General features: G+C 43.6%; 1 protein-coding gene across 1 annotated transcript; it reads left to right on the top strand.

Moving 5' to 3' along the window:
* Positions 1-14,958: 14,958 nt before the first annotated feature.
* Positions 14,959-19,793, top strand: LOC123445101 (protein root UVB sensitive 6-like). The gene is made up of 14 exons (XM_045122033.1): positions 14,959-15,431; positions 16,186-16,284; positions 16,360-16,473; positions 16,763-16,834; positions 16,947-17,057; positions 17,175-17,294; positions 17,483-17,584; positions 17,662-17,734; positions 18,182-18,262; positions 18,335-18,399; positions 18,487-18,588; positions 18,683-18,862; positions 18,994-19,305; positions 19,387-19,793. Exons 1-13 carry the CDS (start codon positions 15,102-15,104, stop codon positions 19,060-19,062), a joined length of 1,518 nt encoding a protein of 505 aa, XP_044977968.1. The 5' UTR covers positions 14,959-15,101; the 3' UTR covers positions 19,063-19,305; positions 19,387-19,793.
* The last annotated feature ends 4,734 nt before the right edge of the window (positions 19,794-24,527 follow it).

Genomic DNA, 24,527 nt, shown 5'->3' with positions numbered 1-24,527 from the left:
GCCCTCCTTAGTATTTTCTCGATTCGGCGGTATTGTTGGATTGAAGCGGCTCGGACCGACATTATTCATACACTTATGAAAGATTGGTTTCATCGCTTGACATGCAACCTCGTTGCATAAAGATGACTGGCGGGTGTCGGTTTCTTCAAGTTTACTTGAATTGGTTTTGACCGAGGAAGTCCTTGGAGAGGTTAAATAGCAATTTGCACATCTACGTTGTGGTTTTTGCGTAAGTAAGATGCGATCTACTAGATACCCATAGCAGCCACGTAAAACATGCAACAACAATTAGAAGACGACTAACTTGTTTTTGCAGGGTATGCTTGTGATATGATATGGACAATGATGTGATGTGATTTATTGGATGTATGAGGTGATCATTATGTAATAGTTAATATCGACTTGCACGTCAATGGTACGGCAACCGGCAGGAGCCATAGGGTTGTCTTTAAACTAACGTTTGTGTTTGCAGATGAGTTTACTATATTGCTCGGATGTAGCTTTAGTAGTAATAGCATAAGTAGCACGACAAAACCGATGGCGACACATTGATGGAGATCATGATGATGGAGATCATGGTGTGGCGCCGGTGACAAGAAGATCGTGTCGGTGCTTTGGTGATGGAGATCAAGAAGCACATGATGATGGCCATATCATGTCACTTATGAATTGCATGTGATGTTAATCCTTTTATGCACCCTATTTTGCTTAGAACGATGGTAGCATTATGAGGTGATCTCTCACTAAAATTTCAAGACAAAATTGTGTTCTCTCCGACTATGCACCGTTGCGACAGTTCGTCGTTTCGAAACACCACATGATGATCGGGTGTGATAGACTCAACATTCACATACAACGGGTGCAAAACAGTTGCACACGTGGAACACTCGGGTTAAACTTGACGAGCCTAGCATGTGCAGACATGGCATCGGAACACAAGAGACCGAAAGGTCGAGCATGAATAGTATGGTTGATATGATTAGCATAGATATGCTTACCACTGAAGCTATACTCAACTCACGTGATGATCGGACTTGAGTTAGTGGATTTGGATCGTGTACCACTCAAATGACTAGAGATATGTACTTTTTGAGTGGGAGTTCTTAAGTAATATGATTAATTGAACTAATTATCACCAACATTGTCTAATGGTCTTTGCGAATTACGATGTAGCTTGCGCTATAGCTCTACTGTTTTTATATGTTCCTAGAGAAAGTTTTGTTGAAAGTTGATAGTAGCAACTTTGCGGACTGAGTCTGTAAAACTGAGGATTGTCCTCATTGCTGCGCATAAGGCTTATGTCCTTAATGCACCACTCAGTGTACTGCACCTCGAGCGTCGTTTGTGGATGTTGCGAACATCTGACATACATTTTTTTGATGACTACGTGATAGTACAGTGCGTAATACTTAATGGCTTAGAAGCAAGGCGCCAAAGACGTTTTGAAACGTCGCGGAACATAAGAGAAGTTTTAAGAGATGAAATTGAGATTTCATGCTCGTGCCCTTGTTGAGAGGTAAGAGACCTCCGACAAGATTATTTGCCTGCAAAGTAAAGGAGAAAAGATCAAATCGTTGAGCATGTTCTCAGATTGTCTGAGTACAACAAACGCTTGAATCAAGTGGGAGTTAATCGTCCAGATGAGATAGTGATGGTTCTCCAAAGTCACTGCCACTAAGTTGCTAGAGCTTCGTGCTGAACTACAACATATCAAGGATAGATATGATGATCCTTGAGCGATTCGCAATGTTTGACACTGCGAAAGTAGAAATCAATAAGGAGCATCAATTGTTGATGGTTAGTAAAACCACTAGTTTCAAGAAGGGCAAGGGCTACAAGGGATACTTCATGAAACGACAAACCAGTTCCTGCTCTAGTGAAGAAACCCAAGATTGAACCCAAACCCGAGATTAAGTGCTTCTGTTATGAGGGGAACGGTCACTGAGGCGGAGCTACCCTAGATACTTGGTAGATAAGAAGGTTGGCAAAGTTGACAGAAGTATATTGATGTGTACTTTACTAGTACTCCCAGTAGCACGAGGGTATTGGATACCGGTTCGGTTGCTAAGTGATTAGTAACTCGAAATGAAAGCTACGGTATAAATGAAGACTAGCTAAAGGCAAGGTGACGATATGTGTTGGAAGTGTTTCCAAGGTTGATATGATCAAACATCGCACACTCCCTCTACCATCGGGATTGGTGGTAAAACCTAAAAAATTGTTATTTGGTGTTTGCGTTGAGCATGAAACATGATTGGATCGTGTTTATTGCAAATACGATTATTCATAAAGAGAATAATAGTTATTCTATTTGCTTGAATAATTACCCTCAATGGTTTATTAAATCTCGATCGTAGTGTTACACATGTTCATAAAATTGGTGCAAAAGGATACAAAGTAATAATGATAGTACCACTTAGTTGTGGCAGTGCCACTTGAGTCATGTTGGTGTAAAATGCATGAAGAAGCTCCATGCTGATGGATCTTTGTGCTCACTCATTTTCGAAACGTTTGAGACATGCAAACCATACCTGTTGGTATAAACGCATTAAGAAACTCCATGCGGATGGATCGTTTGGATTCACTTGATTTCGAATCACTTGAAGACATGCAAATCATGCCACATGAAACAAGAGAGTAACTTGTTGGGAGTAATACATTTTGGATGTATGCAGTCCAATAAGTGATGAGGCACGCAGTGGATATCGTTATGTTCTTACTTCACCGACGATTTGAGTAGACATAGGAGTATTTACTTGATGAATCACAAGTCTGAAATATTGAAAAGTTCAAAGCTATTTCACATTGAAGATCGTCGTGACAAGAGGATAAACTGTCTACGTTATGATCATAGAGATGAATATCTGAGTTACGAGTTTTGGTACACAGTTAAGACTATGTGGAAACTGTTTTGCAATTCATGCCACCTAGAACACCATAGTGTGATGATGTGTCTGAACGTCATAGCCACGCCCTATTTTGATATGGTGCATACTATGATGTCTCTTATCGAATTACCACTATCATTTATGGGTTATGCATTAGAGACAACCACATTCACTTTAAATAGGGCACCGCGTATTTCCGTTGAGATGACACGGTATAGACTATGGTTTGGAGAAATCTAAGTTGTCGTTTCTTGAAAGTTTGGGGCCATGATGCTTATGTGAAAAAGTTTCAGTCTGATAAGCTCGAACCCAAAGCGGATAAATGCATCTTCAAAGGATATCCAAAAACAGTTGGATACATCTCCTATCTCAGATCTGGAAGCAAAGTGTTCGTTTCTAGAACCGGGTCCTTTATCGAGGAAAGGGTTCTCTCAAAAGAATTGAGTGGGAGGGTGGTGGAACTTGATGAGGTTAGTGAACCGTCACTTCAACCAGTGTGTAGCAGGGCGCAGGAAGATATTCCTGTGGCGCCTACACCAATTGAAGTGGAACTGATGATGGTGATCATTGAGCTTCAGATCAAGTTACTACAAACCTCGTAGGTCGACAAGGTCGCGTACTGCTGCAGAGTGGTACGGTAACCCTGTCTTGGAGGTCATGTTGTTGAACAACAATGAACCTACGAGCTATGGAGAAGCGATGGTGGGCCCGGATTCCGACAAATGGCTAGAGGCCATGAAATCCGAGAGAGGATCCATGTATGAAGACAAAGTGTAGACTTTGGAAGAACTACTTGATGGTCGTAGGACTATTAAGTAAAGATGGATCTTTAAAATAAAGACAGACGATAATGGTGAAAAGTCACTATTAAGAAAAGCTCGATTTGTCGCGAAGATGTTTCCGACAAGTTCAAAGGAGTTGACTAAGATGAGACTTTCTCACTCGTAGCGATGCTAAAAGTCTGTTGGAATTATGTTAGCAGTTGTTGCATTATTTGTGAATGTTGCACAAAGGATGTCAAAACATTGTTTCCTCGACGGTTTCCTTGAGGAAAGGTTGTATGTGATACAACCAGAAGGTTTTTTTGGATCCTAAGGATACTAACAAGTATGCAAGCTCCAGCGGTCCTTCAACGGACTAGTGCAAGCATCTCGGAGTTGGAATATACACTTTGATGTGATGATCAAAGCTTTTTGGTTTGTACAAGGTTTATGAGAAACTTGTATTTCCAAAGAAGTGCGTGGGAGCACTATAGAATTTCTGATAAAGTATATGTGGTTGACATATTCTTGATCGGAAGTAATGTAGAATTTCTGTGAAGCATATAAGGTTGTTTGAAAGGAGTTTATCAAAGGAAGATCAAAGGAAGATCATAGAATTTCTGTGAAGCATATAATTTTATAGAGCTATTTGAACATTGAGCATCAAGATCTATAGAGATAGATCAAAACGCTTAATAGAACTTTCAAATGAAATGCATGCCTTGACAAGTTTTTGAAGGAGTTCAAAATAGATCGGCAAAGAAGGAGTTCTTGGTTGTGTTGTAAGGTGTGAATTTGAGTAAGACTCAAAAGCCCGACCATGACAGAAGAAAGAGAAAGGACGACGGTCGTTCCCTATGCCTTAGCCATAGACTCTAAAGTATACCAAGCTGTGTACCGCACTGATGTGTGCCTTGCCACAAGTCTGTTAAGGGGTACAGAGAGTGATCCAGGATTGAATCACTGAACAGCGGTCAAAGTTATCCTTAGTAACTAGTGGACTAAGGAATTTTTCTCGATTATGGAGGTGGTTAAAGAGTTCGTCGTAAAGGGTTACGTTGATGCAAGCTCTCACACTAATCCGAATAACTACGAGTAGTGAAACGGATTCGTATAGTAGAGTAGATATTTGGAGTATTTCCGAATAGCACGTAGCAGCAACATCTATAAAGATGACATAAAGATTTGTAAAGCAGACACGAATCTGAAAGATTCAGAACCGTTGACTAAAACCTCTGTCACGAGCAAGACGAGATCAGACCCCAGAACTATATGGGTGTTGGATTCGTTGAAATCACATGGTGATGTGAACTATATTATTGACTCTAGTGCAAGTGGGAGACTGTTGGAAATATCCCTAGAGGCAATAATAAATTAGTTATTATTATATTTCCTTGTTCATAATAATCATTTATTATCCATGCTAGAATTGTATTGATTGGAAACTCAAATACATGTGTGGATACATAGACAACACACTGTCCCTAGTAAGCCTCTAGTTGACTAGTTCGTTGATCAAAGATGGTCAAGGTTTCCTGACCATAGGCAAGTGTTGTCACTTGATAACAGGATCACATCATTAGGAGAATCATGTGATGGACAAGACCCAAACTATGAACGTAGCATATTGATCGTGTCGTTTTATTGCTATTGTTTTCAGCGTGTCAAGTATTTGTTCCTATGACCATGAGATCACATAACTCACTGGCACCGGAGGAATACCTTGTGTGCATCAAACGTCACAACATAACTCGGTGACTATAAAGGTGCTCTACAGGTACCTCCGAAGGTGTCCATTGAGTTAGTATGGATCAAGACTGGGATTCGTCACTCCGTGTGCCGGAGAGGTATCTTGGGGCCCACTCGGTAATACAACATCACACACAAGCCTTGCAAGCAATGTGACTAGGTGTAAGTCACGGGATCTTCTATTACAGAACGAGTAAAGAGACTTGTCGGTAACGAGATTCAAATAGGTATGCGGATACCGATGATCAAATCTCGGGCAAGTAACATACCGAAGGACAAAGGGAATGACATACGGGATTATATGAATCCTTGACACTGAGGTTCAACCGATAAGATCTTTGGAGAATATGTAGGATCCAATATGGGCATCGAGGTCCCGCTATTGGATATTGACCGAGGAGTACCTCGGGGCATGTCTACATAGTTTTCGAACCCGCACGGTCTGCACACTTAAGGTTCGGCGATGTTTTAGTATAGTTGAGTTATATGCGTGGTTACCTAATGTTGTTCGGAGTCCCGGATGAGATCACTGACATCATGAGGGTTTTCGGAATGGTCCAGAGACGAAGATTGGTATATAGGATGACTTCATTTGGTTACCGAAAAGTTTTCGGGCATTACCGGGAATGTACCGGGAGTGACGAATGGGTTCCGGAAGTTCATCGGGAGGGGGGCAACCCTCCCGGGGGAAGCCCAAAGGACTTATGGGTGGCGCACCAGCCCTTAGTGGGCTGGTGGGACAGCCCAAAAAGGCCTATGCGCCATAGAGAAAAAACCAAAGAAAGAAAAAAAAGGTGGGAAGGAAGAGAAGGACTCCACTTTCCAATCCTATTTTGAGTAGGATTGGAGTAGGAGTCCTACTTCCCTCTTGGCCGGCGGCCCCTTGGGGACTTGGTCCTCAAGGCAGCCTCCTCCCCCTCCCTCCTCTATATAGTGGTGATTTTGGGCTGATTTGAGACAACTTTTGCCACGTGCAACTCAAATCTAGACACCATAGTTTTACCTTTATATTATATTTCTGCGGAGCTCGGGCGGACCCCTGCAGGAGTAGATCCTTCATCACCACCGGAGTGTCGTCACGCTGTCGGAGAACTCATCTACTTCTCTGTATTGCTTGCTGGATCAAGAAGGCCGAGATCATCGTCGAGCTTTACGTGTGCTGAACGCGGAGGTGCCGTCCGTTTGGCACTAGATCGGAACGGATCATGAGACGGATCACAAGACGGTTCGTGCAACGGATCGCGAGACGGTTCGTGGGACGGATCGTGGGGGTGATCATGGGACGTGAAGACGTTCCACTACATCAACCGCGTTTCTTAAGGCTTCCTGTTGTGCGATCTACAAGGATACGTAGATCCAAATCTTCTCTCGTAGATCGATATCATCATGATAGGTCTTTGTGTGCGTAGGAATTTTTTTGTTTCCCATGCAACGTTCCCCAACAGAGTTGATGCGGGAGTGTGTGATCATGTTGCTTTGGCGTATTTGGTCCCTCCGGTCTGACTTAGTGCACGGGAAGAAAGTGCCAACGGTAGCTGCTACAATCTTATATTTGCAGTCCTTAGATCTCTCCAGAAAGTATTCTACATAAGAGATTATCAAAGACAAGATGCCTATGATGCAGGAGGAACCGAGTGTTGTGCAAAAGGAGCTCCAGGTCCTTCCATGGCCGAGGCCACCACGGAATCGGGTGGCCGTGTCTATCAATGGATCTTACTTATAGTCTGATGATTCAACAGCAGCAGAAATGATTTGGAGGAGGCATGATGAGAGCGTTATATTTGCGGCATACCGCTGCATATTTAATTGCAATGATGCATCCGAGGCGGAGTTACATGCGTTAATGCAGGGTATGGCTCTCGCTATCCAGCATTATGAGCTACCTATCATGGTCCATTCTTTTGTGGCTCTCTCCGCTATGTCTGATGACAGCTTAACCAGATCTGCCTATGGACATCTAGTTGCTGAGATTCGCCATCTTATGATAGATAGAGTTTCCATTTTGTTGAAAATTAGTCGTGTGCAGAATAGGATAACAGATCGATTGGTCTGTATAGTCGTACATAAAGCATTACTATTGTATCACTTATACGAGATCCACCGTGTGTCGAAGAACTCTTGCCAGTTGGTTGTAACCCTATACAAATGAAATAAAACTTTTTTACCAGCGAAAGGAAAAAACAGTGCAACCAACCGACTGTGCAGCTAACACTATATCGCTGCCATGAGAACCCGATTAAGGCAAAATCATATTATCTTGTTTGTCTATAAAAACGTATCATCCATGTCCTTTTTATATTCGACCGAGACAGGCCATATATCATTGACGCTCACCCGTCCGTGGTACCAAAGCTATAATGTACTCCCTCCGTTTTTAAATATAAGTCTTTGTAGAGATTGCACTAGTGGACTACATACGGATGTATATAGATGTAGTTTAGAGTGTATATTCAATTATTTTGCTTCGTATGTAGACATCTAGTAAAATCGCTTAAAAGACTTATATTTAGGAACGGAGGGAGTAGACTGCAGCATTTCTCTACCATGGTCCGTCCGTCCGTCCGTATGTATACATGGAACACTGAACGCACGTTTGTCATATGCGGTTACGTAGGTCCGTCCAACCGGCGTGCCTCGGCGAAAGAAACGTATGATCCCATGCGTACGTAGGTCCGTCCCTTGTGAGTTGTGACCTTGTCGCCTGCCGCTGCAAACGTACGTCCCCGAGGGTACGTGCATGAACAATTGCCTTCTACTCGTACTATGCCAGCGCGTAATTTGTCATGCCAAATCGTCTGTCACCACGATTGAAAATCTGCACGTACGTGTGCGGTCGCCCTTGGCGTGAACACAAAGAGTGAGAGAGAGAGAGACGGAGGGAGGAAGAAGTCTCGCGGCTGCAGGACACGTGGTTCGTGCATGCAGGTGGAGGCGCTCGGGTCTTGGCCAGCTACTCCCGGAACCCGAACGATTGCTCGGTCTGGCACGCTGAAATAATCTGCCAAACTAAACTAAACTAAGCTAATCCATGCCTTTCCGCCGGTCACTGCCGCGTCCGGTCGACACGAGGCACACGCGTGGTGCGTGAAAAAAATCACCGATCGGACAGGCAGGGGAGCTAGAGCTAGACGGTGCGGGAACGGGAGAGGTCAGTGAGAGGTGCGTCTGGAATCGACGACGAGTCGTGAGGCCAGCAGATGTGTCGGGATCGATCGGTGCGCGCGCGGCGCGACATGCGTGCGCGTCGGCTAAACACACATGCTCTGGACCTCTGGTGCAGGTGCGCGCACCTGATCGGTGCACCGTTTATGATATTTAACTTTCGTGTGCGCCCACTCGCACACCCCGTCCTTGTCGCTGCTTGTGCCGCAGTCCGCAGTACTCCCTTAAATCTTAATTCCAAAACATGGCCCGCTAGTGTTTTTCAATATCTAAAGTTAAACATAAATTTAACTCATAAGATCGATCGTTGCGGAAGTAAAAATTATATCACTAAATTCATATTTTTGATATGAATTCAGGGATATATTTTTTGCTTCCGTTATAATCCATCTCGTTGGTTAAATGTATGTTTAAAATATAGATTTCAAAAAACGCGACCGCGTTGTCCTATGAAATGGAGGGAGTATTGTTTTTTGTGTGAGGCTGCAGGTGAGCGGCGCATTTTGGTGTTGATGTGTGTCGCAAAGATGACAGACTGCTCACGTCGTTAAGCCAGTAACAGTGACAGATTGTTACTACATCTTAGAATTCAGTGATTAATCATTTTATATGCACTTTACACTGCATATAAAAGATCATTTTTAGAGGTATAAGGAAAAGATCATAGTTGAATGGATTGACCTTGTTGTTTTATGTTTTAAGAACATTTTCATTAGCCGGTGGGCGCCGCGATTAAACGGAGAGTCGGCAACGGACCGACGGCATATACGAGATGGACGCCGGGAGAAAAGCTCAAGGCGCGCCGGGCGCGATATTCCCATGCCTCTCTGCATTGCTTGCATCGTTCAACCCGAGGACGCAATGCTCGCGCGGTGGGAACGAAAACAAAGACGATTTTGTCATGAAATGAAAGGGTCCAATAACAAGCCTCGCGAAAGGCGTCCTCGAGCTCGTCCGGTGTGTTAAATGAGGCAACACTTTCCTTGTGATTAGCAGCTTAGCACGACGTGACCCACGGAAGATAACGAAATACTACTCACTCCGTTCCTAAATTTAAGTCTTTTAAGCGATTTCACTATGTGTCTACATACGAAGCAAAATGATTGAATGTATACTCTAAAGTATGTCTATATACATCCGTATGTAGTCCAATAGTGAAATCTCTACAAAGACTTATATTTAGAAACGGAGGGAGTACTACGTAGTACAGCGTTGGCTTCGATCAGTCTTTGTTGTTGGAAGGAAAAAAAAATTGTTTGTCCCGGCTGACGACCTCAGTGACGGGGCAGTCCCGCGCATGCATCACCAGCAGGTTGCGCTAAGCCTGGCTGCGGTCACACGAAATGTGCTGGGCAACATGGCGCGCGAAAACCTGAAAAATGCTTTGACCATACCGCTTGAATGAATGGCGTTCCTACGCCTGATCACCCGGTACGTGTGTACGAGTTCAAAAAAAACACTCCATATCCAACGTGGTTCGTGTTGGGTGAAACCGAACAACCTAACCGGTGACCACCAAGCTTCACCTGCCCCGCGTCCAAGTCAAAATATTAAGCCAGAGAAGCCAAAAAATACCTTGCACGTAACCTTCACCTATACTTATTTCCCTTCCACTCTGCCTGCATCTGGATTGAGCGGCAGAGCTTAAGTATTTCCAGAGCAAAAAACATAGTAAAAACGGAAAGGAGAACAGGAAACAATGTATCGTAGTGCCAATGGAAACACGGAACGCTGCGGTCACTGTCTGGAGCTAAATACGGCCGGAAGAAGAAGGTGGCGGGTACGTAGCAGTACGAGCGGCCAACCAACCACCGGGCGGGGGCCAAGCCCAAACCGCGCAGGCCGCGCCGCCGCGGCGTGGAGGAAAAAACACCCGGAGCGCGACACTCGGACGCGACCTCGCGGCCCCGCGGTCGTCGCGCGGCCACATGGCCGGCATGCGGCGCCGCCCCCGGCTCGACACCTGCGCCGACGCGCGGCCGTCCGTTGCTGCCACCGCTCTTCACGCGCAGCTCTCCGTCCGGCAGCTAGCTAGCGGCGAAACGGACGAGAGTGACGCCATGACGCATGCGTTCGGAAAGCACCTGACACAATCGGTTCGGAAAGTAAAGCATCGAGTCTCGGTCCGGTTCGGTCACGGCCGCGCGCGCTCTACACATGTCCGCGCCGCGCTCTACGCATGTCCGCGCCGCGCGCTCGCTGCATGCGCGTGCGGCACATGTACGGCGACGCTTTCCCGGCGATGGCTGGCACGACGGGAAGCACCGCCACCGCGTTGCGCTGGGACGCGGTGCCGACGGAGCCGGGCAGCTACAGCCTCTGCAGGTACGGTACGAACGAAGCGGGGCGTGCAGAGCAGAGACGTACGTACGTGTGCATGCGGCAGCCGCTTGGTGCCACTTCGACGGCGCGTCCACCACCTCGTACTTAACGCCCGCGCACGCGACTCTGATTCCCCTGGCCCAGATGCGCCGCATGGAGAAGTGATGCCACGCGCCCCCCAAAATATCTGAGCCCACGGACGATGGACGATGGGTCGAACGAGCAATGCTACAAATACATAACTTTATACTCCTATGATTTTTGTAAAGAGATGAATTTTGATTGAAGATTAAGGGAATGAGGGTCTCGTGCCCTTGAAAATCAGGAGAAGTGGTTAGTTAGAGATAAAAAACCTAGTCAACGTATAACCTTATATAACTTTTTGTATGTTAGCATTTTTATGAATAGAACATGCCTTCCGTGTCCGTCCCCGCTGGTCTGGTCAAGCGCCAACCAGCCATCCCTCCCCCGTAGAGTCCCACAAATTTTCTTTTAAAGGAGGCAACGTCCCGGCCTCTGCATCGAGAGATGCATACAACCCTTTATTAAATAAAAATAAACCAAATTCGAAACGAGTACATCAGAATTTAAGGTAATGAAGAAGAAAGAGCCGATACAAAGCGCCCAAAGCGCCCAAGCAGCAAGAACATAATAAGTAGAGTCCCACAAATTTGAGTTGCACCTGCACAAGCGCACGTATACTCTCATTTTTATGAACATTTTAGAGAAACTAAGTCAATACATTATTTTGATATTTACCAAGTCGCCGCGAAATAGTTCTACGATATAAATCTTCGTACTATAAGCTATCAATGAATGATGCTACAGTACACCAAAGCATGTGCGATTCTTGTAGGCGAGTAATATGGCCCATTGATGTATGTCTCGTTTTTAATATGGAAGCTTCATATTGATACAGTACAATTATCACACAATATAGTGTCCTATGCACAACATTTTCATTTATCATTTTTTTTTGCCGAACCAGCAGGAGCTTTGCTTTTGCATTATAGAAGGGGAGAAACCGGAAATTGCTTTTGGTGCCTGAGCTCCATGGAGGCCTTTAAATTTGAAATTCAAATTTCATGAAAATTCATATTTTTACATTTCAAAAAATTCTGAAAAAAAACACAGGGATAAGTGAAGGCGTAACACACATGTGTGTAAATTTTTAGAAAAAAATACATTGAAATGAGGGCTGTGCAAAAAAGATAAATCTGAGGCTTTTTTAGACATGACACTATTCATCATTTCAGGTCATGAATTTGTCTTTTTTGTGCAGATCGTATTTCAAGGTATTTCATCCTAAATTTTTGCACACATACGCATAACATCCTTCTTTACTTCCATATTTGTTTTCAGATTTTTTTGAAACCGAAAAGTTTGAATTTTGAATTATTCAAAAATTTCGGCCTCCATGGAGGCCGAGCTCCAAACGTCCGCTCTCGGAAGAAACATGTTACAATGACAAAGAATGAATGAAAAGAGGAGAACTATACATGAAAACGTAGATTCACAGTTATAAAGACGAGGCCTCGTTGAGAAGGGCAACATCATCACGGATCATCTAACGAGCATAGTAGGCTGCACCTACATATTTTGAAAATCTTTCTATTCCTCTCAATCCGTAGTTCCAAGGCAGCATAAGCTGAGAAGCAACGATGGCTGCATTCACTTTAAGGTCATCTTTGTGTTATTGATCCTAGACCGTCACTGCCGGACGGACGTAGCAACGAGGGCCATGCTAGTCAGATACCGCGGTCCGCGGGAGGACATCAGCTGAGACCAAACTTCATACTCAAAAGGGTTCAAAAGTATAACGTGGCTAGCGGTCTCCTGCAACTGTTCACAGAACAAGCAAAGGATCCAAACTTCCTTTGTTACCAATTCTCCGCTGTAAAGAATTCATAATAATTTGTCAATACCGTAATAACCTTCTAACAAATTGTGGAAGTACAAGACTTCACAATTTGCACATGCACATTGGACGCTCATACGAACATCTGCCGCGCATGATCAGACATATTACAATCCACCATTGGTGTATGTCACCGGCCGCTAGGGTTTTGAAATCAGGAAGGACGGAGTGCATGAGTTCGAGTTAAAAAGGGTGCGATCCAATATCATATAACTCATACAAGGAAATACTACGACACTAGGTGAAGAGAGAAGGTCAAATCTTAACCACTAGGCTCTACTTTCTATCTTGGATATGACCATGAACCACCCTTGGCTACACGCCTACACCGTTGTTTTCTATCATTTTGGATCCATGGTCACTCCTGTCTCCGGTGCCACATCGAGTCATCATGTTGACATACAAGCATCAAACATCTCTTCCTCCTAAATTCTTGATAACCACTCATGCTTGAATCTTGAGAACATGTCTACTCCATGAGCAGAGTCACTATGTGTAAAGTAGTAGCGTTTCAACTTCCATATTTGATGTCACATTAAACCACTATGTTGGTATGCACGAGTGATCTCTCCCTCGCAAGTTTTCAATAACCGACAACGTATGGATCCTATAAACGACCATACCCCGAAACAATCATTACGTGTAAGATAGTGGCGATTCAGCTCTCTTCGTCCATAACGGCTCGCATTTTTGTTGCCATGCTAGACTAGTGTGCTAGCCTGCATCAATCATTCCTCCCTCGAGAACTTCCAATGTTCACCGAGGTATGTCTCATAGGAACAACACTACCACATAAACAATCGTCGTGTGTAAGTTAGTGGCGTTTCAACTCCTTGTATCATTAGCAGCCCGTGTCTTTAGTGTGCACTATACCGACATGTTGGCGTGCCCCGATCATCTCTCCCGTCTAACCTTCACTATATAAACCATGTTGGCCTTCGCGAACCATCTCGTCCCCGTAAGCTTGCAATAACCATCGACTTGTGGATCTCGGATACAACCTACCCTACAAACAATCATTGTGTGCAAGATAGCACTATGACGGTTGCATCCGCTTACGTCCATCGCAGTCCACGTCTCCGGTGACATAGTGAGCGAACCACATTGGCATTCAGCAGCCATCTCTTCACCGTAAACTTCAAATAACCATCGACACATGGTTGGGTACCAGAGACAATCATCATCCCACACATTGCATGCAAAACAGTTGGTTTACAAACCGTTCTGTCTGTAGCAGTGCACGTCTCCGGTGCCACGCTGGACCACCGCGTTCCGACGGGTGGGACCCAACTACGCCACCGTGAAGGGCAACAAGTAATTTAGGTAGGTGCACGGTGTGACTATAAACAACCATACCCCGAAACAATCATTACGTGTAAGATAGTGGCGGTTCAGCTCTCTTCGTTCATAACGGCTCGCATTTTTGTTGCCATGCTAGACTACTGTGCTAGCCTGCATCGATCATTCCTCCCTCAAGAACTTCCAATATTCACCGAGGTATGTCTCATAGGAGCAACACTACCACAAAACAATCCTTGTGTGTAAGTTAGTGGCGTTTCAACTCCTTGTATCATCAGCGGTTCGTGTCTTTGGTGTGCACTAGACCGACATGTTGGCGTGCACCGATCATCTCTCCCGTGTAAACTTCACTACATAAACCATGTTGGCCTTCGCGAACCATCTCGTCCCCGTAAGCTTCCAATAACCATCGACTTGTGGATCTCGAAAACAACCTACCCCCACAAACAATCAACGTGTGCAAGATAACATTATCACGGTTTCATCCGCTTACGTCCATCGCAGTCCATGTCTCCGATGACACACTGAACGAACCACATTAGCATTCACCAGCCATCTCTTCAGTGTAAACTTCCAATAACCATCGACACATGGCTGGTTGTCGGAGATAATCACCATCCCACACATTGCGTGGAAAACAGTTAGTTTACAAACCGTTCTGTCCGTAGCGGTTCGCGTCTCCGACGCCATGCCGAACCACCGTTCTCCGACGGGCGGGACCCAGCCGCGCCCGCCGCCGTGAAGGGCAACAAGTAATGTAGGTGGGTGCACGGCGCTGGTGCCCGTAGCGGAGCAAAGAGAGGCCTCTGGTGGTCTATAAAACCTTTTGTCTCTCCCCTGCCTGGTCTCTCACCACGCACGCCTCCATCTTGGCATTTCCGCGGCTCCGCCAATATAACCCTCGTCCCCTTCATTTTCTCTCTCCAACCACTCCGCCCCGCCCCGCCTCCCTGTCGTGTCCTGTGCGCCCGTCGCGACAACCATCTGACTAAGCAGCAGCCCATGGCGCCGGCGGTGGGGATCAAGCGGACCGCCGCGGCGCAGACGGTCACGGTGCAGGCGCCGCCGCCGCCCGACGCGCGGCTGGTGCGCGAGGCCGTGCGGACCTCCACGATCGCCGGGGCCGTCGCCCCCGCGGCCCTGGAGGCGCCCGCGCCCGCGCTCGAGGGCTTCCTGTGCCTCGAGGAGGTGGAGGGGAGGCGGTGGAAGTACGTGGTGGATGCGGCCCCCGGGAAGGCGAAGGCGAAGGGCAGGGGCCGGGGCGGGTCCGCCGTCCCCCTGGGGGCCTCCGTCCGGGCCGTGCCGCTCCAGTCGCCGCTTCCGCCCGCCGAGGTGAGCCGTCTGGCGGAATTGCGGCGTCCCGTCGCGTTTGCTGCTGCTTTGGTTTTGTTTTGGTGGTCTGGTTGGTGGATACGCGCTAGGTTTCCGGTTTGATTTGGGGGGAATTGGTTGTGGATTTTGGGCGATTTGGTGTACCCGAGGCGTAGCCATCTGCGAATTGTAGATTATTTGTGCAGCTGCACAATGTGGTTATGTTTTTTTCCCTCAGGATGCACGCTCTAATTCTTCCCAGCAGCGTACTGACTTGATGCTTTCGAGGCAATTTTGTTTTATTTAGGTGAAACCGGGAGATTTGATTTTTGTCGTGCTTCCAGGACTATGACTCTGTTTCTGGACAGTTATTTTAGTCCATGGTAGTGTTGTTTTCGCCGTCAATTTTTAGTTGGGACTGAGGTAGTTTGTACGAAATTTAATATTGTAGTGGAATACTACTTGCCAGATTAAGTTGATTGCTGACTGAGAGTTCTTTTTAGAATTAATACCTGTAGAAGTTGTCTTCTTCAGTTTATTCTCAGTTGTGTTTAGAGAAAATTATATATATTTGAATTCATTTTGGAGTTAAGTTTTCTAGCAGTTGTTTTCTACTGTTGAATAGAGGATTCTATATTGTTATGGGAAGATTAAAGTGCTGTGTGCAGAGTTGAAATCACTCAGACATTTATGTCGTCTATCTATAATAAACTACATTGACCATACATGTTTAACAAATACGAGTAGGTAACACCATTACACACTATGGCTGCAGGAAATAATGGCATTTGTAAGATCGTATGTTGTGCCTGAAGGGTTTCCAGACAGTGTTACTCCTTCATATGTCCCGTACATGACCTGGAGAGCTCTCAAGGTACAATTTTTTATAACTCGTGTTCAGTATTGTCTTGATTTAAATGTATCATGCTAAGATTTGCTCACTGTTCAGCATTTCTTTGGTGGAGCAATGGGGGTGTTCACAACAAGAACCTTGCTGAGCTCCGTTGGAGTCTCTCAAAGCAAGGTAACCCCAGGTGCCATTGCTATCAACTGGATCCTCAAGGTAAACATATCATGTATATCCAAGAACCTATTATATTTGTTCTGGTCACTATTCCTGTCCGTTCAATTTTTTTGATTCACAGATGACAAATCAGTAATTTATTAGAAGAGCTTTTTTGTCGTAGAGCAAACCTAGAGATAAATTTGATGAACCTGAAGTCTTATCCTTCTAGAGTTATTGGCCATCTGATAGCAATATATTCTGTTTGACTGCTCTTCTTCTTGTCCTTAGTAATCAAATATGTATGCTTTCTTCTAATTATATAGCTGTGACTGTGCTCCTGCTTCAGGATGGTGCTGGACGTGTTGGAAAAATGCTTTTTGCACGACAAGGAAAGAAGTTTGACAATGACCTAAAGCAGGTAAAACACGTGAAAGCATGTTTACATCTGTGTAGTAGTATTTAGTTGTCTACATTATTTCCAATTTCTTGGTCCATGTGCATGGCTAACTGAAACTTTTTTTTTTTTGCAGCTCCGCTTTTCTAGTGATCTCTTGCTGGAGATAGGCGCTGGGATAGAGTTAGCTACTGCGGCATTCCCTCAATTTTTCCTGCCTATGGCTTGCGTTGCAAATGTTGTAAAGGTCTGTCCTCACCAGTTGCTCTAAGTTGCAATACTTGGATTTCAAGTATACATAGATTCAACACTCTGTTTCAAAAGTATTGATGAAGAACTTCCGTTTTTTCGTGAAACATTTTAGAATGTCGCTGCTGTTACATCGACCTCAACTCGCACTCCAATCTACAAGGCCTATGCAAGAGGAGAAAATATTGGAGACGTGACTGCTAAAGGCGAATCCGTGGGGAACATTGCAGATCTGGTAATTATTAATGTGTTTCCTTGCACTTTTTGCCTAAGTGGCACATTTATCAGGCATGCAGCTGAACCTGGCTGATTTACTGGCATAATTTGGTGTGGCCTGAGCTTCTGGTTGTCTGCGTACATGATATCGACTGTTTACTTAATTTAGCAGCAAGTCTGACATCACTTTGTTATTTTAACATGAAGCTGGGAACGGGTTTGAGCATATTTATCACGAAACGGAACCCATCGTTGGTGACTTCATTTGCACTTCTGTCATGTGGATATCTCCTGAGTTCATATCATGAGGTTCACTTTAATACTTCATTTCTTGGGTCTTACTGTTTGCTCTTCAAGACATATGTTGATACTGAGTCTCTTACCAGGTGAGGTCCGTTGTGCTGAATACCCTAAACAGGGCAAGATTTACTGTTGCAGTGGATTCCTTTATTAGGACAGGTAAGTTGCAAATTTGTGCTTTGATTTTTTTAGGTCATGTGCTTTAAATTGTCGTAGAAAGTGCAAAAATATTTCTAGAATTGTTTATATGCCCAAACCGCTGATCTTTATCAATTACATTAATGAGACTAGTAAAGCGGCACATACAGTAATTCCTAAAGTGAAGTTAAATACAGTACACACACAGCAAAGTAAGAGTTCAAAGGGCTTAGAAAAGGTCTCAGAGGTGGTCAGTGCATAAGCATGGTAAAGACGTACTTTTGGTGTGTGTTAGCACAATGGGTTGGATTATTCTCTTCTATCCTTACATTTACAGTATTAAGCATTTGAGCTCAAAATTGCCATATGGATAGAATCTGTGGAAGTTCTAAATTGTAATCCCTTTAGGTGCTTCTGCTGCCTTAATTATGATTAGTAGTATTGAACCTCCAACTTTCTATGGTACAGGGTATGTTCCCTCGTTGAAGGAAGGAAACTCACAGGAGACAATATTTATTCACCCTTGGCGGCATGAGCCAGTTTCAATAGGTTTGTACTACGTTTCTTCTGACTGGTGCTTATACATGGAATGTTTTTTTACAGTCTGATACTTTCCTTCAGGATCGCGATTTGGAGAAGCGTTTCAAGAACCTGTTTCGTTTGTTGCCACAAGGCCTTTGTTTGAGGTACATCCTACATCTCCCTGGCCACTACCAGTAAACTTCATGCATTTGTTCTTTTGGTATGACCAATACCTCCTATCTTTATTATAGGATGAGCGATACATGGTAACATATAACCCAACGAAGGATAAAGTATATGCTTTGCTCAAGGACCAAGCAAAGCCAGATGACATTCTCAAAGCTGCTTTCCATGTAAGCAGCTGTTTGCATTGCAATAATTTTGGCTTTTAGGTGTGTTTATGGTCCCTATTTGTCGTATTGTCCTGATAACGACACTGTTGTTCAGGCCCATGTGTTGCTGCATTTCATCAATGTATCACATGAACGGAAGAGAATGAGCTCCAATCGATCAGATCACTACGGGAACCCGCACCCACGGAACATGGATTTCCTGGCACACATCGCAGAATCTTGCAAAATTGTATCATCATCTTATGGAACATTCAGGAAGAAAGCAAAAGAACAGGTAACACTCCTTATCTTTATGATAAATGTGATCTCTATCTAGCACTCCAACCACTAGGCATAATTGTGACAAGCCGATTGATTGAAATGCTTGGTATATGACTAACCACATTCCTTTTCGTTGCATGTCAGGGTTGGATAATGTCGGAATCGCTTCTTAACCCTGGAAAGGCTCGGTTATGCGTCACGAGACCGCAGTGACTTCACTATTTCCGTGTACCATCGACGGGATGATACCATCTCTAGCTGTGAGGCTAACTTTTTCGACGAAGACGGGACATGATGCTGATGAGTTTGTTAGTAGCTGAACTAACCTGTGTTGGAGCCCGGCCTAGGTGTGAATCAGCGAGCCTATCATCTCGTGCAACCCCCATCTCGTGCAACCCCTAACTGCTGTAACAACTACAGCTGCCGAAATCTGGGGACACCAAGAAGCTGCAACTTGTAAGTTCTTGCCCCCCTTGACTTGTATTTACATCAGAAATCTGTTGTTGGACAATCATTTCATGCTTTGAGACTTGCCAGGTTATCAAAGAAATAACGCGGGAGGAGGTATGCCCGCGCCGAGCCATGAGAAGACTGAGGGCGACCTCCAACTGTTAACTGCATGGGAGTAGGTTCCGTAGAGGGACGTATATTTAAGTTTGCTGGTAGTAGTGTCGCTATGATAGGACTTGCTAACTGTATGTAGCCTGTTCGTGTGTGGTGTTCGTCGGCTGCGGAGTCGTTTTCGAGGTCTAGGAAGAGCTGTTTCCTTTTTTTTTTTTTTGCTGACCTGCTGTGCTTCGGGATATGGTGTTCGTCATGCACCTTTGTAGGGCCGCTTGTTGTAAGTTGCAGTTTTTCGGATGGGGAGCGTTTTCATGTCGATGCTTGTACATACTAGTACCTGCTTGTTGTAATAATCGGAAGCGTTTCGCTGTTGAGTTAAATCTTGTGTGATGTGTGGGCTGCGGCCTGGCTGTGGCCGTGACTGACAGACTAGCTTGAAAGTGTTTCCCCCTCTCTCTGCCACTGCAACAGCATTTTCTGGTAATAGTAACAGTGTCCACAAACATGAAGTTTAAGTGAGTATAAAAATTTGAAATCATATTATTCCATGACCGTCTTATTATCTCTAAAGAAAAGAGGGAAGGGGAAATACAAACTTATCAATTATCTTTTGTGGATGTCACGTAAAGTTCGAGCACAACAAGTAGAAATCACAATTGTACCGGTACATGTTAGAGATGAAGGACAATCGATTGGATGAAAATATATAATTATAAGGATTTTTTATAATAATATATTTTCATGCATAGCTTAAAAAGACAAATGGGTGCATATCAAAATGGGCCAATACTTTTGAACAAAATTTTACAGATCCGTAATGAAGATGTACACATTTTCATAGAAAAATTTGATTCTTTTTAAACTTTTATATACGGGTTTCAAATAAAGGGTGTCCGTCGAAGGCACTTAGTAAAAGTTGCTCGGTGATGGCATGATCTTGCGTCATAACTTGGACCCAACCGTTTTTGCGTCATGCCAATTACTGTTATTCTGCAACAATACTATTGAGGTGGAAATTCAAGCTATTATGATTAGAATATCGAATAGTCTAACCTTCCGGTCCTAGTGCAATCGGACTCAATAGTGGCCCTGTCTTCTATGATGGATGTCTCACTCGACAAATTGCCCTTTGGTCAATTGGTTAAGTCAAGAATTACATGCTTGTCATGGAATTTAAAGCCGTGCGTTGTCACGGGATACATGTGTTCTCATGAAAAGATAAATAAAATCTTAATCAGAGTTTGCTGAGATTATGTTTAAGTTATACCTCTCGTATAATCGGCATGCACTCTGGTGACTCACTTTTTCCAATCCCAACCCGTTTGCTCCTATGAAATAAAAATATATGGGCGAAATGTTTATTCTATGTTTGTCACAAACATAGGGGTGGTTTCCTTCCCGTTTTGTAACCACTAAACACTATCAGGTTACTTGCTTTCTGTTGATGTTTTGACCATATCCATCATTTTTGGTTCTGCTTTTTTGCCGCCACCGCCACACCTAATTCACAATTTTGTTTTGACTACGGTTCCCACCAACAGCCAATGAATGGAAATAAATGATGGAGACTACACATCCATGGTAGCCTCACATTTGACAGCCACACATGGAGACAGAAGAAAAGATGAGGAACAACATATGCATGTATGTTCTTTTCATTGGCAAAGCATTACAAATAGGTGTTCCATCCCACCAACGTTATATAATTAGATCCAAGGATTAAATAGTGCATAAGAAATACAACATATCACAACTTATTATTAATTTGTTCTTCACTTGACGTTGTCATTGTCAATATCTTTGCAGAAATGTAAAAAGCATTTGGTACTCAAAATATATCTATTAACCTAAAGCAGCATGCGATGGGTTTCGAAATAAATGTTGGTGTGTAACATCAGTGGCCAAGGAACACTATGTTAATAACACCGATTCATTCTCCTCAACAACAAACCTTCAACTAAATCCTTCTTGGTATGACAAGTATGTTATATTAAACATTCTGTATCCTAAAAGTACGTTTGAGCACTTCACATTGCCGATGTTGTATTTTTCAACATCATAAATAGAGAATTGCTATATTACATCGTGTTGGCTACAACTGAAAGATAAAACAATATAAGCAAATATCATAGTAGTATCTAGAAAAAGAAATTATAGGATTTACAAGTTCCTCTCAAACACCTCTGAATCTATCTATTAGCACAATAAGGAGCATCAACAGCTTCAGACAACGGACCATGAAGAATCAAGTGTCGTCTTATATCACTTCAAAAGAAAAGTGACGTCATATGTACAAGAGGGTAGTTGTTTCCTACATCCTTTTTTTGGGCAATCGTAGGGATCTCTGCCTTTACATTAAGAAGAATAAGAATTGGTTTCCTGCATTCTAAAAAAATAAAAAATGGAGAAATTTCACCCTGTCTCGCAGACCTTGAACCTGTGTCCTAAATGACAACCGTGGCCATTTTCCGGCTCTCTATCAACCTCGACCACACCACACGAGGTTGCCCGACCATGGCTCTAGTAGATCTTGTAGCCACGCCAACTTGTCATATCCACCCGTGACCATGGCCATACCGATGAATGGAGGAATGTAATAGGGCGAGGACAACAAGTCGATCTTCACCGCAACTTTGACGTCCTACAAATGATGATGCGCGTGCTGCTGGTGTTGTTCTCTGTCAGAGCAATTTGACTTCAGCTCCCTCAACACTCTTCGTCCAATGTGTTGAACGTCGACACTTGCATTCTCGATTGTTTTCGCTAAGGCGACAACTCTCCCAGGTCTACAAGTGAGAGTGGCAAAGGTGAAATATATTTGATATTACTTAGATGGGTAGTGGTATGAATCACAACTTGGGAGGAAGTGGTAGGCCGGTTTTTTGGAGAGATTGTGATAGTGAACTGTTGTAGTCCTACAAGTAGCCGACCAATGGTTAATATCAAATTCAAAATCTATGGCACTCCAAAATAAAAATCAACAATTTTCAAAAATTGTGAAGCAATACAATATACCATATTATAGTCAGGAATATATGTTCTGTAGAAAAGCCTACTGACCTATGGATTTTGGTACATATGTGCATCAGGGTAGTGAGGTTTATTTGTAATGACACGATAAGATAGAGCCATGGTAGGTGTTGTTTCAGACCCTAAATTCGAATCATCTGCTGGGTGAAAGACCACAATGGTTTACAATTATTGTCAAGTGCTTTCTCAGCAAAAAGAACTGAAAAGTGAAACCACTTAGGACAATCCTTACCAAGTCAAATCTCAGAACTAAAAACATGTTCTATTTTTCAATGCCATGTGTTAAGTTTTGTCTAGCATACACAAATGTACCTCCTGTAAGTTCTATACAGTACAAACTGAAAAATATTTCTTGCATTATTATTGATCGACTGATTATTCACAAACGAGAATCAAGTAACTAAGCAAATATTATTCCTGATCAACTGTTTGTTCATAAACAAGAATCAAGTAACTAAGCAAACATATGAAAGCTATAAAATGAAGGACAACATAATGAATGGCTGGTACCATACCAGGAGTGTAGAAGCACATGTAGGGTGAAAAAGAATAGTAGACCCCAGGTTCAGTAACCCTCTTCATCGGCCCAAAACATGAGCTCAGTCGTGAATAAGCCAACATTTATGGTAACAAAGATGACATCCACACCTTCTGCAAAGCAATCCCCGTGTGCTCCATTGCTATTGCAGGGATTGGACGTGTGAATGATTTTCTCCAGGTCAATGACCATGCATTGTAAAGCATGTTGCATCTCTCTTCACCTTCCTTAACCAGAGACGCGGACTGAAATCATTAACGCCAGCGGGCCCCATGAACTGTCCTCTTTATGGCTTTGCGATCGACCAACTCCAGACCTTAGGCAGAAAGGTCCCTATCTTCATCTCCACCTCTAATATTCTTTGTTGGACCATCAAATATAGCCTCTTCTCTTTAAAAAATAGTACATCTATATGGGTTAAATAACTGAGAGATGCTTCTGTTATACTATCTTCAGTGCTTGGATCAGTTATGTGCTTGTTCTGAATTTGTTTTCCAGCACACTACTGTAAATGGTAACATAGAAAACTTGAAAGACTGTACCTAATACAAGTTGCACCCATGTCCTTGTCAGTGAAAACACCGGTGGGATCGACAACCGTTTTATAGGCCAATGGACAGCTCTGGTAGTTGCTCTATTAGCACATCATCCTCCTCCTTTGAATTCTTCATATACTACATAGAAAGGGATTTCATTCAGAGCAAGATAAAAATGACTTGTATACAGAGATTAACTATAACAAGAGCGTGCTTGTCCTCAACTTGATATTGATTATGAGTAGCCGAGTAGGTAAAATTGAGTTAATGCTTACATTGAATAGATGCTCCGTCAAGAGAAAACATCCTGGATATCATCCTAGCCGCATTTCATCAAATGGGTATTGTGCGCTGAACTTTTCCTTCTGATCCAGGACTCCTACTTACTCCAAATCCCCTGGCACCGGATCTCTGCAGCAGCTTCAAGCTGAGATGCCCCGTTCGATGTGGAACCTGCCCTACACAACTACCAGATGATATATAGGGCTAAAGTACATGAAAAAATAATGATGCATTAGTTGTTAATAAATATGGGTTTAGAGAGTACCACATCATTGTCATGACTGTGCAAAAAAATGCAAGTTACAGAGCCTTGTGTATAGATAGATTGTCTCAAAATGCCCCTCATAAGGCTCAAACCCTACGTTCCCCATTCATGTCTGTTCATCGTTTCTGCGCCGAGTTCATATCTAGGTAGCCTGAGTTGGAAATATGCCCTAGAGGCAATAATAAATTAGTTATTATTATATTTCTTAGTTCATGATAATCGTTTATTATCCATGCTATAATTGTATTGATTGGAAACACAATACTTGTGTGGATACATAGACAAAACACTATCCCTAGTAAGCCTCTAGTTGACTAGCTCGTTGATCAAAGATGGTCAAGGTTTCCTGGCCATAGGCAAGTGTTGTCACTTGATAACGGGATCACATCATTAGGAGAATCATGTGATGGACTAGACCCAAACTAATAGACGTAGCATGTTGATCGTGTCATTTTGTTGCTAC

This window comes from Hordeum vulgare, chromosome 3H (assembly GCF_904849725.1).
Source record: "Hordeum vulgare subsp. vulgare chromosome 3H, MorexV3_pseudomolecules_assembly, whole genome shotgun sequence".
Lineage (NCBI taxonomy): Eukaryota > Viridiplantae > Streptophyta > Magnoliopsida > Poales > Poaceae > Hordeum > Hordeum vulgare.
Note: the sequence above shows the minus strand (reverse complement) of the source record. Positions and strands in the feature narration are given on the sequence as shown.